The sequence below is a fragment of the Hemiscyllium ocellatum genome, chromosome 6 (assembly GCF_020745735.1).
Source record: "Hemiscyllium ocellatum isolate sHemOce1 chromosome 6, sHemOce1.pat.X.cur, whole genome shotgun sequence".
Lineage (NCBI taxonomy): Eukaryota > Metazoa > Chordata > Chondrichthyes > Orectolobiformes > Hemiscylliidae > Hemiscyllium > Hemiscyllium ocellatum.
The window spans coordinates 118289867-118309135 of NC_083406.1; the positions used below are offsets into that span (position 1 = coordinate 118289867).

Genomic DNA, 19269 nt, shown 5'->3' on the forward strand with positions numbered 1-19269 from the left:
AAGTGAAGGGATCGCACACTGCATTCCAACTCAGGGTGATCTGGGACTTGCAGAGTGACACACAAAAAAGGCTCAAAGGAGAAGACCTGCATGGAACACAGCCTATAGAATTGTTTCCAATTTATATGGGGGATGGTGGTGTAATGGTAATGTCACTAGACTAGTAATCCAGAGATGGGCAAAAGTGAGGACTGCAGATGCTTGAAATCAGAATCAAAATTAGAGCGGTGCTGGAAATGCACAGCAGGTCAGGCAGCAACGAGGAGCAGGAAAATCAAGGTTTCGGGCAGGAGCCCTTCATCAGGAACCGAAACTTGATTTTCCTGCTCCTCGGATGCTGCCTCACCTGCTGCGCATTTCCAGCACCACTCTAATCTTGACTAGTAATTCAGAGATACAGACCATCAGCGATGTGGGTTCAAAACCAAGGTGGGATTTAAATTCAAGTACATTAATCTGAAGTTGAAAGCTAGTCTCAGTAATATGTTAATTGGTGTAAAAATTTATTTTGCTCATTGCTGTCAGTTAGGGAAGGAAATCTGTTATATTTACCTGATCTGGCCCACATGTACAAAAATAAAAAAACCTGGGAATTTGATCTCCTTAAAGACTTTAAAGAAACAAAGATAAAAACCAAAGTTCATTCAGAAAAATCAAGGTAATACTTTTCTATCTCCACTACCCCCACATTTAGGCAACTGAAATTAAATCAGAAGACCATCTGACCCTGAGTAAGTATAGCTACACCTTGGATACAAAAAGTGATTTTAATCCTAGCTAGAAAACATTATCCTGGCTCAATCTGTTTTGCTTTCAGAGAATAAACTTGTAATATAAGCGAACAATACAAAGAGGCCAGACAATGCAAGAATCAAGAGTTTAGGAAACTGAGTTAATGGAGGGGGGCAAATGCCTCTGAAGACATAGTTGCCAAAAGTTTGGCATTTTTGCTTTGTATAAGTACGTTAATATCACTGTCGGAAATGCTGTCAAGCCCTCTTAATTCAAAGGCATTCCATTCAATTTTTCTGTTAATTTATTTTTGCTGAACAACTCAAATCCCATTTTGTAGTGCTGCTCAGATTGTTTGAATCAAATTGCTAGACATGCAAATGTGCACTTTCTGCAAAGAGTTTTACCAATTTGTCAAAAGTAGTCTGCACCCTAGATTCAGTTGGTGCTAAAACACAAAGCAGATTTGTGTTTTAAAAATCTACAGATAAAGCTAAGTATAAAAGTGAGCACCTATGAGATGGAATTTCTCTGCTCTTGTTTTCCATGATGTGTGCTCTTACTGGGAGCTCCAACAGAGTTAGTGAAAATTTCAAAATAAATTTTAGATTGATTCAAGTTCACTCCCAAGAAAAGAAAAAGGCTTTCCCTGGTGACACCTGCAGCAAATCTCAAGTTAATTTTCATGCTTTATTGTTGAATGCATGAGACACACATTTTGCAAATGCAGATAGCAGCCTCGCGCAACATTAAAACAACTACTAACCTTCATGGCCTCAGGCTATCCCAAAAGTATTTTATAGTTGATAAAATGCTTTTGGTGCATAGATACTGTTGCAATGGCAGTCAATTTGTGCACAAATCTCCTATAAACAGCAAAGTACTAATGAACAGACAATCTGTTTTAGTGCAGGGTAATTTGTTTTAAGTCATTCGCAGGATGACAGCAGCGCTGGCTAGGCTAGCGGTTATTGTACATCCCTTACTGCCTAGAGGGCAGTTAAGTCAACCACATTGCTGAGGGTCTGGAGTCACATGTATGCCTGACATGGTAAGGCTGGCAGCTTCCTTCCCTGAAGGACATTAGTGAACCATATGGGTTTTTCTGACAATCAACAACAGATTCACTGTCATTTTTAAATTCTTAATTCTAGAGATTTATTGAAATCAAATTCCATCTGGCCTTTGAAGTACACCAAGGAGAACTTTCCAGGCTCTCTCTCAAGGGCTGTCAGAATCTGTCATGCTCACCTGCAGGCAGACTTCTGACTTCACTCAAAGAACAATAACACTGACATTGCTAAATATCACAACACCAGGTTATAGTCTAACAGGTTTATTTGGAAACACTAGCTTTTGGAGCACTGCTGCTTTATCAGGTGGTTGTCTATTCAACCACCTGATGAAGGAGCAGTGCTCCGAAAGCTAGTGCTTCCAAATAACCTGTTGAACTATAATCTGGTGTTGTGTGATTTTTAACTTTATCCACCCCTGTCCAACACCAGCACCTCCACATCATGACTGACACTGCTGTACTCCTTCAAAACTACACTGCCGTATCAGCTTACACACTGCGCTCAAGCCTCTAGAGTGGAACTCCGAGCACCTTAAATTTCTGACTCTGACACTAAAATACTACACTGAGCCACAGCCAGGTAACTGTTCAGAATGTAAATCTTCTCCAGAGCTATGTCAGTCAAGCCAGCATTGGCCAAAGCCAAAGGAGAGACAAGCAAGGTTAATAGACAAACAACTTTCACAAGTGAGCAGACTTATTAAACTGTAAGTTTGTAATATGCAGAAAGGAGAGGAAGTAATGTGCCTCTATTTAAATGCACATTGATTGGAAATTACTGTAATAAAATCCACATGTAATGGAAATCCAAAAATTAAGACAGGAAGTACACAATAATCACAAGCCACCTTTAGATGCAGGCGAGTCTAAGCTTTTCAACCCTTCTGAAAATAAATGTTCCCAAACACATTCTTGTTTTGATAAAAGTGCCTTTCCTTGACCAACTTGAATTATATTTAAACAACAGTATTTTAAAAATTGAGATGATCTTAGATTGCTAATTAGCAGCTTATTAAGCTGGAAAATCTGCAGGTAAACACCAACATTTATGCAACGATGGACAAAAGACCTGAATTTCAGGTGAGTTGAGTGAATGACCTTGACATCAAGGCTGCAGTTGAGTGAATGTAGCAACATTTAGCCGTGACAAAACTGTATTTAATATTGATCAGGAGGAAATCTCTTCACCAGCTGGAATCATAGCCAGTACAAAGGAAGATGGCTATGGTTGAGAAGCCAATCATCTCTGTCCCAGAAACACCTCAGCCCCTCTGGGCACTTATGTACAACCAAATCAAAATTGAAAAACCTGCCCTGCATCACAAAGGCCAGAAAAGGAGCTATTCACTTATGATTGTAGAGTATTCAGCACCAAATGCAATTCCTTATATAATGAAGCAGTCTATACAAATGCACTAAGACAAGAGAGATTGTGAACATCACCCAATGACATTCAATTGGTATCATCTTCACCAAATCCTCCACCAACATCCTGAGACCTATCACTCATCAGAGGCTCAGTGGACCAGCTATATTAATGCCACAACTACAATGTCAGGTCAGAATCTGGATATTTTTTGGCAAGAGACGAGTCTCTGAATGTCTATAGTCTCTCCTGAATCTATAAATCAGGGAGCCAGGCACAGGAAGCTTGTTAGCACCAATCCACTTAATTGAGAACTAGATGCTAATTGAATTACCAATGGAGTGGTATGTTATCCACTAGATGCACCACAAAAATGCAGCAGCACTTAGTGACCTCCTGAAATTAAAACCTCTACAACCACGAAGAGCAAGGACAGAAGGTATTTGGGAACACCTACAGATTTCATTCCAAATCTGACATAATCCTGATTTGGAGCTATAATTGCCACACATTCACTGTGGCTAGTGCAAAATTCCTGCAAATTAATGGCTAACAGCACCGTGAGCATACCTACATCGCATGGACTGCAGCAAACAAAAAGTTGGTCACTCATTCCTTCATTTCTTCTGTTATTCAATAAGATGGCTGCTCTGATTTCAACTTTAACTCCACATTTCTGCATTTGCCTGATGATCTTTCATCCCCTTAATAATCAAGCATTTTTCGTCCTCTTCCTTAAAAATATTTAAGATTCTGCATCCACTACACTTTAAGGTAATGAATTCCAAAGTCCCGCAAGCCTCAAAATTTTCACCTGTCTAAACAGACAACCTCTTATTTTTAAACTATGACTCCTAATTTTAGATTCTTCCACAAGAGAAAACATCTTTTCACATCCAAACAGTTAAGTCTCTTCAGGGTTGGCACTGTACATTAATTCACCTAACCTCTGCTGAGCTCCAGAGGATTCAGGCCTAGCCAGTCTTGCCTTTCCTCATAAGGCAATCCACTCATTCCAGATTCAAGAATGCAGTTCAACACCAGCTTCAAAAGAGCATCTACAGCAATCATTAAATGCTGACCTTAAGACATTTGATATGAAATTATCTGAAGTCTTTAAAAGGACAAAACAAATTGAAGGAGGAGGGAGCCATTTGGCCCCTTAAGCCTGCTCGACCATTTAACAAGATCATGGCTAGTCTGCCTCAGGCCTCAAGTCCCCTTTCCTGTTAGCTCAGCATGGCCATCAACTCCCTGATATTTCAAAATTTGACTACTATCACTTTAAATAGTTTCTTGATCTAGCCTCCATAACTATTTGGGGCATAGAATTTCAGACATTCATTATTGTCTGCAAGAAAAAAAAATTCCTTCACATATCTGTTTTAAATCAGTGTCCTCTTATTCTGCAACTATCTCCTCTAGTTTGAGATTTCCCCATGAATGGATACAACTTTTCAACATCTACCCTGTCAAACTCCCTCAAAATCACATGTGTTTTAATAACATCGCCCCTTTATACTCTCGTGGTCAGCACTGCTGCTTCACAGCGCCAGAGACCTGGGTTCAATTCCCACCTTGGGCAACTGTCTGTGTGGAGTTTGCACATTCTCCCCGTGTCTGCGTGGGTTTCCTCTGGGTGGTCCGGTTTCCTCCCACAGTCCAAAGATGTACAGGTTAGGTGAATTGGCCATGTTAAATTGCCCGTAGTGTTAGGGGCAGGGATAAATGTAGGAGAATGGGTCTGGGTGGGTTGCGCTTCAGAGGGTCAGTGTGGACTTGTTGGGCCGAAGAGCCTGTTTCCACACTGTAAGTAATCTAATCTGAATAAAGGCCTAACCTGTTTAGCCATTCTTGATATATTGTACCCTTCTTTCCCAAAAATCAGACTAATGAATTGCTTGAACAGCCTCCAATATTGGTACTTTTTTTTTTAAATACAGGGACCAAAATTGTACCCAACACTTTAAATGTGGCCTCACCAATACCCTGTACAGTTATAACAAGACTTCTGTGCTTGCAATGACCTAGTGGTATTACCACTGGACTGTTAATCCAGAGATTCAAATAATATTCTGCGGACCCAAGTTTGAATCTTGCCATGACAGGTAGTAGAATCTGAATTCAGTAAAAATCTGGAATTAAGATAACTATGAAAGCAAGATCGATTGGCAAAAAAATCCATCTGGTTCACTAATGGCCTTTAGGGAAGGAAACTGCCATCCTTACCTGGTGAGGCCTACATGCAACTCCAGACCCACAGTAATGTGAGGTTGACTCTCAACTGTGCTTTGGGCAATTAGAGATGGACATTATATGCTGGCCTACATAATGACTCCTGCATCCCATGAATGAACAAGTCCCATGAATGACTTGTTGCACCTGCAAAATCACTGATGTTTCATATACAAGAATGCACAGATTTCTATATGCTGCATGTTTAACAACTTTTTCTATTAAAATACTTCTGCCTTTTAATTCTTCATACTAAAATACATGGACTCCATCTGGCACATTTTTATCCACTCAACCTAAAGCTCATGCAGAATCCTTATGTCCTCATCACAATATGCCCTTCCATCTATTTCTGAAACATCAGCAAATGTGAATGGATTACACTTTGCTCTCTCCAAGTCATTAATTTGATTAGATTAGATTACCTACAGTGAGAAAACAGGCCCTTCGGCCCAACAAGTCCACACTGACCCTCCAAAGAGTAAGCCACTCAGTCCCATTCCCCTACATTTACCCCTGACTCGTGCACCTAACACCATGGGCAATTTCCCACGGCCAATTCACCTAACTTGCACATCTTTGGATTGTGGGAGGAAAACAGAGCACCTGGAGAAGACCCATGCAGACATGGGGAGAATGTGCAAACTCCACGTAAACAGTTGCCCGAGGCAGGAATTGACCTCAGGTCCGTAATGCTGTAAAGCAGCAGTGCTAACCACTGAGCATCGTGCCGCCCTTTGTTTTCTTTGGTTCTATCTTAACTATAGGTAGTTCTCCTATAACACCGTCATTGCATTCTAGTGAAATCTTGCTTAATAGAAAATTGCATAATAAAAATAATGGGCCAATGGGAAAAGTGAAGTTAGGGGCAGACCAAAGAAAAAAAATCACTCATGATCGCTCAAAAGTCACCCAAAGGTCTAATACAAAGTATAGTACAGCCTAAATGAAGGTATAAATCATATTTGTCAATGAAACAAAAGTAAATTTCACACAATACATTTAAAAAGTATTCTAAACGCAGGGACAGAGGGTTATCATGGCGTGTGAGGTAGACTCCCTCATTCCTGTTAAGTGAGCTATATCACATTCTCTCCTCAGACTCCAAACGCTTTATAACATCAAGCTTCTCGTCCAGTGTTCTAGCCATATTTTTGTGTTCACCACCTGCAACTTTATCACCAGGACACTTCTCGGCACTATTCCCCTCCATTTCTTTTCAAAATAAGGGATAATCTAGGAGTAGTGTGCCTATCACAGAAAGCTGTCTAACGTATCTTTCTCAGAAATTAATATATAGTTATCAATCACTAAATGATTTTTAAAAACCCAAGGCAGAAGGTTTTTAAGTTAACATCCAAATAATTGTGTTATTAATATGGCTGATTGTGAATTATGTTCAACAGTACACAGGAACATAAAAAGTAAGAAAAATTAATGTTGAGCAAAATTCATCCCCTACCCAAACCATCTGAACATCCGATTCCATTCTGAACAATTGAATGTTTTAGCCTCCATAGCAGTACTTGATGCATTGCCATCTTTGATTTTTCTGCATCATTCACACTCTGTCACATCATCCTTTCCCATGTAAGTCTGTAACTTATAAACTTTAACTCCTACTGAACCCAACAAAGTCTATCATCTCAAACAGCTGCTGCTCAGTGACCCACGATGACCTGAAGTCCCAGAAGCATCCGCCATTGACTTGATCAAAAACTTTCACCTGCAGACATCATCTGCATTCATCATTCCACTTGCAACCAGACATGTAGCATTAACAACCAGCTCTAACAATCAGTGATCTTCATTGATTCTATGTCCTCCAATACTAATGCACAAAAGTCAACCTCTATCAAAAGATCACTTTATGGCCATCAAATCTCTCTCTCTGGCTGCTGTGTGAAGCTGAGTCAAACTGCAAGCAAATTCCAAATTTTCTTTGGCCCAAATGTCTGCATGGTATTCGTTGTTTCTGCCCATTGCCATTTCTACTTCAAAGCCTACTTTTTTTTTATAAGTTAAAAATCACAGAACACCAGGTTATAGTCCAACAGGTTTATTTGGAAGCACTAGCTTTCAGAGCACTGCTCCTTCATCAGGTGGTTGTGGAAAATAAGATTGTAAGGCATAGAATTTATAACAAAGGTTTACAGTGTGACATCACTGGACTATAAACTGGTGTTGTGTGAATTTTAACTTTGTACACCCCAGTCCAATACTGACATCGCCAAATTATGACATACTATTTTTTAAATCAATTAACTAAACATTTTGATCTTAAAAGTAACAAAGAAAATGTACAATGCTCCAGATCCATTAACCCTGCTTCAGGGGTTGCGAAGAAGGGTCATTTAGTCATACAGCACGGAAACAGACCCTTCAGTCCAATTTCCCTATGTCAACCAGATATCCTAACTTAATCTAGCCCCATTTTTCAGCATTTGGCCCATACCCCTCGAAACCCTTCCTATTCATGCACCAATTCTGATGCCTTTTAAATGTTATAATTGTACTGGCCTCCACCATCTTCTCTGGCAGCACGTTCCACACAGGCACCATCCTGTGTGAAAAAAGGTGCCCTTCAGGTCCCTTTTAACTCTTTCCTCTCTTATCATACACCTATGCCCTCTAGTTTTGGATTCCCTAACCCCGGGGAAAAGGCCTATCCATGCCTGTCATGATTTGATAAACCTCTATAAAAAGGTCAGTGGGCCAGAAAAGTTAACTCTGCTTTCTCTCTACAGATGCTGTCAGATTTGCTGAGTGTCACCAGCAATTTCTGCTTTCTCTCTACAGATGCTGTCAGATTTGCTGAGTGTCACCAGCAATTTTTGCTTTTGTTTCAGATTTTCAGCATCTACAGTTCTTTGTTTTATAAAAAAACATACAAGTTGTAGTGTGGTCTATAATCTTGGCTGAAAACGTATTGCTGAAAAAGCGCAGCAGGTCAGGCAGCATCCCAGGAGCAGAAGAATCGACGTTTCGGGCATAAACCCTTCTTCAGGAATCATTCCTGAAGGGCTCATGCCCGAAACATCGATTCTCCTGCTCCTTGGATGCTGCCTGACTTGCTGCGCTTTTCCAGCAACACATTTTCAGCTCTGATCTCCAGCATCTGCAGTCCTCACTTTATCCTCTGTAATCTTGGCACAACCAAAAGTGATCTGGGTTAAGATTTGTATTACCATTTTATACAACCTTCATTCTCTTAAGCTGTCTCAAACTAACATTGACATTAGAGCAGCTGTAGTATTCTGTGGTTAAGTCTTTCAGCCAAAGGTTAAAGTGCGATTTTTGGGGGATTCAAGATGGCGGTAATCTAAATACATCAGCCTTGCTGAGCTCTTCACCCCAACCCAACATAGTAATATTTTTTCACCCCCCACTTTAGTTTTATTGGAAAAAATTATTGTTAAATGGTAAAACAACCGCTTAAATCCTTTTTCGAGCGTGCAAGAACGACTAATGGTAAACAAATGGCCAAGCTTCAATACTCGGGATACTCGAAAACAGCAGGTGGATCCGGGTCTGCAACTAGGGAAGCAGCTGTGGCTCCCTCTGCAGCTGTGAAAGAAATGTATGCGCAGAACATTGTGGAGGAACTTGGAGCAACCTGATAGCTGGTCCAGGAGATGAGGGAAGAGACTCGTAATCAACTGAAGCCCATTTCAACCATGCTGCAAAAGCAAGAGAAGGAGTTGGAAGGGCTCAGGAAGCGAGCTGAAGAGGTTGAGCAGCGGACCACAGCATCGGAGACTGAGGTTGAGTCCTCGCTGGGGCTGATCCATGACTTTGAGAAATAGGTTGGGGCCCTGACTGAGAAAGTTGATTACCTGGAAAATAGAGGTAGGAGGAAAAATATCCGGATCATTGGCTTGCCAGGGGGAGTAGAAGGTGGGCAGCCAGCAGGTTCTTTTGAAGACTAGTTGTCACAATTTCTTGATTGGGATGCCGAGGGCAGACCAGGTGAAGGTAAACAGAGCTCACCGGGTTGCATGCACAAATCCAGTCAGGGTCAGCACTCCCGGCTGGTTCTGATATGATTTCAACGCTACAGGGACAAGTAGAGTGTCATGGAAACTTCTAGAAGGTTGGGGAAAGATCTATTGGGGAATTAAGATAACGTTTTTCTAGGACTTTTCCGCGGCAGTAACCATAAAAGGAAAACGTTTGATGAGGTTAAGAGCAAGTTCAAGGACCTCGGTATTCAATATTCAATGAGATACACAGCAGTGCTTTGTATTACTTACGGTGCCGTCATTTCATTCCTTGGAGCAAGCCAAGACCTTCTTGGACACTTTAAAATAATGTAGATGTGTTTACAGACATGGACAACGGTGGGATTTTTATTTTTGTCTTGCTTTTATTTCTTATACTTTCACTCTTCTCCCAAAGAAGCTGTTGTTAATGGGCTTTTTTCTCTCAGAGCTGGAGTGGTATTGATATATTGTGGGGGGTAGGCAGACTGCTCACTGTTTTGTTCTACCTTTTGTGTTTACAATGTCCCTTGTTTGGTCTCTTCCATTGCTTGGGTTTGAAGTGTGGCACGAACTGGAAGGGGGAGGGGATGGAAGTATGTGTAGGAAATGTAAGCGTCCTCTGTAGGCTGGGTGTAGATTACCCCATCAGTGTCTTTTGTGTTTTGTAATTAATTTTTGGGGTTTTTTTTGTAAATAGACTCCTTTTGAGTATGGTCAGTGCATTGTAAGACAAATGCTTCCTCTCAGCAGGTCAAAGGTAATTGTAAAGGATCATAGTTAGCAGCATTCTTAAATGGTGCACCTGGAATATCAGAGGGATTCATTTGCCAGTTAAAAGAAAAAAGGTCAAGCCTTATAAAGAAGAGGGTGGATGTTTCCCTGTTACAGGAGAAAGTGAAGACTGCAGATGCTGGAGATCAGAGCTGAAAAATGTGTTGCTGGAAAAGCGCAGCAGGTCTGGCAGCATCTAAGGAGCAGGAGAATCGACATTTCGGGCATAAGCCGTTCTTCAGGAATCTGTTACAGGAGACTTATCTTAATGACGAGGAACACTTAAGTTACAGCAGGGTGGGTTTGATTGGGTGTTATTCCCATCTTTTAGGAGCAGAGGAGCAGCAATACTCATCCAGAAGTGTCTCCCATTTAATTTAATAGATTGTGTTAAAGTATGGTCAGTTTGTTATTCTTAAGGCCTCCATACATGGCAAGGAATATGTCTTACTGCCCTCCAGCCCACCCTCTTAAATTTCTGACTGATGCACTAAGCTGATGGCCTTGGCATCGGGGCATGTTAGTACAGGGGGTTGGGGGGGGGAGAAAACGGACTTCAATTGTCTTATGGTTCCTTTGCTGGATAGAATTCCCAAAGGCCTCCCCAAAGCTTTGTTCAAAATCTAAGTCATTGGGCAGCCTACGTGTTGAACTGGGGTTGGTAGACATTTGGAGACGTTACACCCTACAAGCAGAGATTTTTAGATTCTTTTCCAATCCTCATTAAATGTCACACAAGGATTGATCATTTCCTAGCTCCCTCAGTTTTTTTACTGAATTGGGAATATTTACATCTCTAATCATGCAACGGTGTATTTAATGTTAAAGATTAAGGGTGATGCAATGGGCTCACAGTACTGACAAATGGGTCCCTTCACTCTTAAGGACAGCAAGTTTGAAGACTATTCTATAGGGAATTTGAAGTTTTCTTGGCCACCAACTCAGATCCAACTAGTAATCCTTCCACTGTTCGCCTATGCTGGAGGGATAAATATCTCATATACTGCCAGCCAGAAGCAGCAGAGGGAGAGCAGTAATATCTGCTTGAGGCACGACTGAAGGCAGCTGAAACGGTATATTGCAGTAGACAGCGGATCACAGCTCTCTGATCCACCTTAAATTCCATGCTAACACATACAGCAAGAAAGGAACTTTCCTTTGCGAAGCATAGGCTGTTTGGGTATGGGGATAGGCTGGGTAAATACTTGGCATATTTAGTCAGTAAGAAGAATGCCTCCCAGTCTATTAGTTCTATTAGGAAAGGGAATGGGACTCTTACTTATGATGCTAAAAAGATCAATGAGGTGTTTCAGGGTTTAATCTGAACTTTACCAGTCTGAATGCTGTGAGGACAGATGAGATAAGCTGGAGTCTTTTTTTTAGGAATATGGATCTTCCTGTTGTGTGTGCTGAATAGGCATCTCTCCCTTGTGCTCCGTTAACAACCCAAGAGCTACAGGAGGTGGTGAGGTGACTTCAAAGTGGGAAGGCGCCCGGCCCTGATGGTTTGCCCAGTGAGTTTTATGAAGAATTTGTAAATATACTGTCAGGACTGATGCTAGACATGTATAACTATTCACTTAGTCGGGACTGCCTCCCGCCATCCTTCAGCGAGGCTAATCTCTCTTTTATCCTCAAGAAAGGGAACACCCTGGAAGACTGTGCTTCTTACAGACCCATCTCATTTTTAAACTCTGATTCTAAAATTTTATTGAAGATTCTCATGAAGTTGAGAAGGGTGTTGCCCTCTATAAAGGAGGATCAAATGGATTGTCTATAATAGTAGGGCTTGCAGCAACCCAAAGGACTAGCCACACTACCATACATCAGGAGCATTTCCGAACTGACAGCCAGACTACTGTGACCACTAGGACTCATAACATCACACAAACCAACAGCCACCCTCAGACAACAACTCACCAGAATGAAGGACCCAGCATGAGCAAAACCAATGTAGTGTACAAAATCCCATGCAAGGACTGCACAAAACACTACATAGGACAAACAGGAAGACAGCTAACGATCCGCATCCACGAACACCAACTAGCTACGAAACGACACGACCAGCTATCCTTAGTAGCCACACACTCAGATGACAAGCAACACGAATTCGACTGGGACAACACTACTATTATAGGGCAAGCCAAACAGAGAACAGCCAGGGAATTCCTAGAGGCATGGCACTCATCCACAGATTCTATCAACAAACACATCAACCTGGACCCAAAATACCGGCCACTGCAGTGGACAGCCGGAACTGACAACCGGAAGCGGCAGAGACAAACCACTATAAATGCCGGAGGAAACATCACAGAAGCGCTTCACCAGGAGGCTCCCAAGCACTGAGGATGTCACCTAGATAGGGGACCAAACGTTTGCAACACAAATTCCCAGCTCGGCGAACAGAACCACAACAATGAGCACCCGAGCTACAAATCTTCTCCCAAACTTTGAGGATCAAACGGACCTGATAAAGGGTCACAGATCTTCTAATAATGTGAGGAGACTGATAATATGATTGAAGTGAGCCAGCAACAGTCGGATCAAGAGTTGGTGGTTTCCTTGGATGCGGAGAAGGCATTTGACCGGGAGGAATGGCAGTACCTTTTTTATAACTTACAGCAGTTTGGCCTGGGTGAAGTATTTACTCGATGGGGTAAAAACAAATGACTGCAGATGTTGAAAGCCAGTTTCTGGATTAGTGGTGCTGGAAGACCACAGCAGTTCAGGCAGCATCCAAGGAGCAGCGAAATCGACGTTTCGGGCAAAAGCCCAACATCAGGAATAAAGGCAGAGAGCCTGAAGTGTGGAGAGATAAGCTAGAGGAGGGCGAGGGTGGGGAGAAAGTAGCACAGAGTACAATACGTGAGTGGGGGAGGGAATGAAGGTGATAGGTCAGGGAGCAGAGGGTGGAAGTGGATAGGTGGAAAAGAAGATAAGAAGGTAGGACAAGTCTGAACAAGTCATGGGGACAGTGCTGAGCTGGAAGTTTGGAACCAGGGTGAGGAGGGGGAAGGGGAAAATGAGGAAACTGTTGAAGTCCACATTGATGCCCTGGGGTTGAAATGTTCCGAGGCGGAAGATGAGGCGTTCTTCCTCCAGGCGTCTGGTATTGAGGGAGCAGCGTGAAGGAGGCCCAGGACCTCCATGTCCTCGGCGGAATGGGAGGGGGAGTTTAAATGTTGGGCCATGGGGCGGTGTGGTTGATTGGTGCAGATGTCTCGGAGATGTTCCCTAAAGCGCTCTACTAGGAGGCGTCCAGTCTCCCCAATGTAGAGGAGACCGCATCGGGAGCAACGGATACAATAAATGTTATTGGTGGATGTGCAGGTAAAACTTTGATGGATGTGGAAGGCTCCTTTAGGGCCTTGGATGGAGGTAAGGGAGGAGGTGTGGGCGCAGGTTTTACAGTTCCTGCGGTGGCAGGGGAAGGTGCCAGGATGGGAGGGTGGGTTGTAGGGGGGCGTGGACCTGACCAAGTAGTCACGGAGGGAACGGTCTTTGCAGAAGGCGGAAACGGGTGGGGAGGGAAATATATCCTTGGTGGTGGGGTCTTTTTGGAGATGGCGGAAATGTCGGCAGATGATTTGGTTTATGCAAAGGTTGGTAGGGTGGAAGGTGAGCACCGAGGCGTTCTGTCCTCGTTACAGTTGGAGCGGTGGGGTCTGAGGGCGGAGGTGAGGGATGTGGACGAGATGTGTTGGAAGCCGTCTTTAACCACGTGGGAAGGGAAATTGCGATCTCTAAAGAAGGAGGCCATCTGGTGTGTTCTGTGGTGGAACTGGTCCTCTTGGAAGCAGATACGGCAGAGGCGGAGGAATTGGGAATACGGGATGGCATTTTTGCAAGAGGTAGGGTGGAAGAGGTGTAATCCAGGTAGCTGTGGGAGTCGGTGGGTTTGTAAAAAATGTCAGTGTCAAGTCGGTCGTCATTAATGGAGATGGAGAGGTCCAGGAAGGGGAGGGAGGTGTCAGATATGGTCCAGGTAAATTTAAGGTCAGGGTAGAATGTGTTGGTGAAGTTGATGAATTGCTCAACCTCCTCATGGGAGCACGAGGTGGTGCCAATGCAGTCATCAATGTAGCAGAGGAAGAGGTGGGGAGTGGTGCTGGTGTAATTACAGAAGATCAACTGTTCTACGTAGCCAACAAAGAGACAGGCATCGCTGGGGCCCATACGTGCGCCCATGGCTACCCCTTTGGTCTGGAGGAAGTGGGAGGATTCGAAGGAGAAATTGTTAAGGTGAGGACCAGTTCGGCCAAACGAATTAGTGTGTCGGTAGAAGTTTAGTGTTGGGGACGTCTGGAGAGTAAAAAAAACGGAGGGCTTGGAGGCCCTGGTCATGGCGGATGGAGGTGGAGAGGGATTGGATATCCATGGTGAAGATGAGGCATTGGGGGCCGGGGAAACGGAAATCTTGGAGGAGGTGGAGATTCTGCTCTTCCAAGAATTTAGAAACCTCATCCTTAATGATGGATTCTAGAATTTTACCAACAACCGAGGTTAGACTAAATGGCCTATAATTTTCCATCTTTTGTCTTGATCCTTTCTTGAACAATGGGGTTACAACAGCGATCTTCCAATCATCCGGGACTTCCCCTGACTCCAGTGACTCTTGAAAGATCTCAACCAATGCCTCCGCTATTTCCTCAGTCACCTCTCTTAGAACTCTAGGATGTATCCCATCGGGGCCAGGAGATTTATCAATTTTAAGACCTTTTAGCTTTTCTAGCACTTTCTCTTTGTAATGGCAACCATACTCAACACAGCCCCCTGACTCCCTTTAATTGTTGGGATATTACTCATGTCTTCCACTGTGAAGATTGACACAAAGTACCTGTTATGTTCTCCTGCTATTTCCTTATCTCCCATCACTAGGCTTCCAGCATCAGTTTGAAGTGGCCAAATGTCTACTTTTGCCTGTCATTTGTTTCTTATGTATTGAAAGAAATTTTTAGAACCAGGCAGTGCAGGGTTCCCGGACTATGAGGTTGGAAGCTGTGGGTGGGAGATCTCCTGAGGTGATGAGGTTCTGTATGGTCTGGGAGATGATGGTTTGGTGATGGGGGGGTGGGGTCATGGTCGAGGGGGAAGTAGAAAGAGGTGTCCTCAAGTTGGCGTTTGGCTTTAGCGGTGTAGAGGTCAGTGCGCCAGACTACCAGTGCGCCCCCTTTATCCGCTGGCTTGATGGTGAGGTTGGGATTGGAGCAGAGGGATTGGAAGGCTGCGCGTTGTGAGGGTGAGAGGTTGGAGTGGGGTAGACAGGTTGAGGTGGTTAATGTCTCGGTGGCAGTTGGAAATGAAGAGGTCGAGGGCAGGTAATAGGCCAGCGCGGGGTGTCCAGGTGGATGCAGTGTGTTGGAGGTGGGCGAAGGGGTCCTTGGAAGGTGGCCGGGAATCCTGATTGTTAAAGTAAGCTCGGAGGCGGAGGCGAAAGAAGAATTGTTCAACGTCACGACGTGTATTAAATTCATTGATGCATGGACGGAGGGGATGAAGGCGAGTCCTTTGCTGAGGACTGATCGTTCGTCCTCAGTGAGGGCAAGGGTACTTTAAAGTGATCCTCTGGCAGCAGTTCTCACTAATGGTATACAGTCTGATAATTTTAACATTGGTAGGGGCAGTCGGCAAGGCTGTCCCTTCTCACCTTTGCTCTTCACATTGGTGATTGAGCCGCTGGCAGAGGCTATTCGTGGGGACCCTAATATAGCTGCCCCAAAAGGTAAGGTCAAAGGTGCAGAAGATCACATTATTTGTGGATGATGTTCTCATTCTTCTTTCAAACCCAGCAGATTCGGTGCCTCAGTTGATACAATGTATTAATTCATTTGTTTTTTTTTCACACATTATAAGATCACTTTTTCAAAATCGGAGACTATACCTACGTGGGGGTCTTAGGGGAATACCGGATGTTGAAGGTGGGTTCCCCTTTAAGTAGGCACAGGGAGGCTTTCCTTATTTGGGCCTCTCTGTTACCCCTAGTTTTGATCAGATATTCAGGGCTAATTTTTTTCATTTGTTTGACAAGATTAATCAAGACCTTCAAAGATGGGGCTGGCGTTCTTCCAATATGGTGAGGTCGAGTTGCTCTTATTAAAGTGAATGTTCTTCCTTGCTCAGTATATCGTCTGCGGATGCTTCCCTTGCTTTTTCCCAGACAAATGTTTCAGAAATTAAATGGTTGGCTTAGTTCTTTTATTTGGCGCCATAAGCAGCCTCTTATCAAGCTTACAAAATTGCAAATGCCCCAGGGATTGGGAGGAGTGAAACTCCTGGATGTCAGAAGATATCAATTGAGCTCTGTCTTATCTTTTGTGAGTGATCGGGCCTGTGAGGACTCGACATTGATATGGTTGGACATTGAGGCCTCCCAAGCAGTGCCCTCTCATTAACCTGCTGTTTCTGGTCAAAATTAGGATTGTTGCGGAACATTACTGCAATCCAATTGTTATTAACACTGTCAAAGCATGGAGGGCAATGAGACAGATGGAGGATAATATGTCTAAAACATCTTTCCCAACTCCCATGCTTGGTATGCCAGGTTTCCGGCTAGGGACAATGGATCTCGGGTTTAAGTCCTGGGCAAATAGGGTAGTCTCTTGTTTGGGTGACCTGTTTGAAGATGAAATGATAATGTAATTTGATCAAATAATTCATAAGTATGGATTATCGAGCAGGGACCTCTCCCATTTTTTTTTTACAGATCAGGGATTTTATCCGAAAAGAGACTACACTTCTGACTGAAGGTTATAGATCTGATACGGAAAAGAGGGTGCTTCAGGCTAAGAGCACTCTTTCAGCAAGTACTCTCATTTGTTGGGGAGAGGCTCCTCAGGTAACATTGAGCGATTACAGGAGGTCTGGGAGAGTGGGTTTGTGGTAGAGATCACTCCAGAAACTTGGGAGGACATTTGTGAAAGTACGAGGTAGATTTCAATATGTAATAGGACCCGTGCTATGCAGTTAAAGATTCTTAATAGGGCTCATCTGGCCCCAGATCGTCTTGCAAAATTTAAGCAGGAAGCATCTTCAACTTGCCCCAAATGTAAAATAAATACAGGTACCCTCACTTGTTGTTTGTGGTCCTGCCACAGGCTCCACACATATTGGAGCACTGTGGCAGGAGTAATAGAGGGGGTGTTGGGGACCGAAGTCAAGGTGGACCTGATTTCTCTTCTCCTGGGTTTGCCAAATTTAGCTCCCTTAGATGTACATGGGAGAAAGCTTTTCAGCATCCTCACTTTTTGTACGAGGAAGAACATTCTGAAGTGCTGGGTATCTGAGAACCCCCTGGGTCTACTGAGATGGCATAAGTTAATTATGGAATACATTCCTTTGGATTTTCTTACAAATATGGTGCATCAGAAAATGGACAATTTTTATAAGACATGGCAGTCTTTTTTGAATTATTTAGAAGCAGATCTCTCCGCCATTTTAATTAGGGCTTTTGTCTAGCCATGGTGATTTGGTTTAATAACCTAATGTCCAGAGACGAAGAATTTCGAAAAAACGTGGGCTATCGAAGGTTGAGAGCTGATGTCTTGTTATGCTGACCAGTGTTATTTATTTACTTTTTTAGTTACTGATGTGTAATGAGGGTGGTTGTGAGTTCTTTTGTAGAGTAGTAGGTTTATTGTTTGTTATTTATTTTTATTATAAATGTTATATTTTCATATTTTTGTAAAATTACAATGTTGTAAAGAAAATTTTTTCAATAAAAATATTTTTTAAAAAGTGTGATCTTTAAGTGAAACATTTGCTATCAACTAGATCATCATGCATATCTGGCAAAATAATATTATACAGTTCAAATTCGACTGGTCCTGTGGTTTCCATCACAGTAGGGGCTGAAATAACACTAAAAACATAGATATACATACAAACACACACGCGCACACACACCATTTTTGACACTGATGTACACCAGCTTACTAACAACACTGAGCCACAATCTTGAAATTCCCACCTAATACCATCATGCAAAGAATTACACCAACTGGGAAAACTAAATCACCTTCACAGGGAAAGAGAAGTATAGGCACGCAGTAAACCAGGCATCCATGCCCCTAGAACAAAATCTAAAATTAGTGAGCTACAAATTTACAAAAAAGTCAAAATCACTGTATTATGTCAAAATAAAAGTAAGTTTGTACAACGAATACAGTGTTTATGGCTTTCATGCAGATAGCCAAAAATGACATGACAGATATGGGTTTATACACACAACATTTTACTGAAGTCATTCAAAGGACACATGAAATGCAACCAGTGTCCAAGGGCAAATGCAGACCTTTCACAAACACGCAACAAAATTTCCATTGAGGGCTTGACACGGTAATGAAAACGTCTGCCAAAATCTAAACAAAACAACACAATTACAACTCTGTAATTCCGATACAAACTCCTTCTTAAAAATTATTTTAAAAGGACTGACATGCGCAGTAGCATTCCGGCCGGCACGTTTTATTTGCTTTCTTTTTAAAATTAAAACGATGTCAGCCTTAAATTCTTCTCTTCTGGAGTGAGGGATTGTAGAATGGGTTAAATGTTTATTTGAAAACAAAAGAAAGAGAGGGGGGGGATGAGGTTTGAACTTCAGGTCACTGGGAGAACGAGGTCGGGAGGCAGGCCCGAAGCTGCTCGGAGGGTGAGGAACGGATTAAAACAAAAAGCGGAGGAAAAATAAATGATTAATTTGGTGAACTTACAGAACTCGGCAACATAATAAGACACGACGTAATTCTCCTCACACCAGTCCAGAGTGGAGGTGGGCTCTCCCCAGAAGCCTGGCCGGTCATAGACGGGCGCCATGTTTGAAGGAGGAGGTGGAGAGGCGGTGGGACTAGGCCCCGTCACCATGGCAACCCTCCCCTTGCAGCCTTGGCCCTGCCTTGCCTTGACCTTCACACTTCCCACTCACACCTCAAACTCTCTATGAAACACTTCCTCCTGATCGGACTTTCTTAAAGAGGGATCAATATTTCACCTTTCTTTTTTAAAAAAAATCTAAAATACTGCGGGGATCCAATATGTTGTTTTATTAAAGGCAGAGAAGCTTTTATTAAGGACAGACTGGAGAAGGTCTGGCAGCCTCAATAGAGGGAGAA

At 42.9% G+C, this 19269-nt stretch overlaps 1 protein-coding gene across 1 annotated transcript in view; it reads right to left on the reverse strand.

Moving 5' to 3' along the window:
• The window catches only part of acer3 (alkaline ceramidase 3), a 186604-nt gene extending 167621 nt beyond the window's left edge, over positions 1–18983 (reverse strand). Inside the window, exon 1 of the mRNA XM_060826306.1 lies at positions 18871–18983. Within this exon, the coding sequence (XP_060682289.1) occupies positions 18871–18973 (103 nt within the window). The 5' untranslated portion in view covers positions 18974–18983. The remainder of the gene's footprint in view (positions 1–18870) is intronic.
• Positions 18984–19269: the final 286 nt, after the last annotated feature.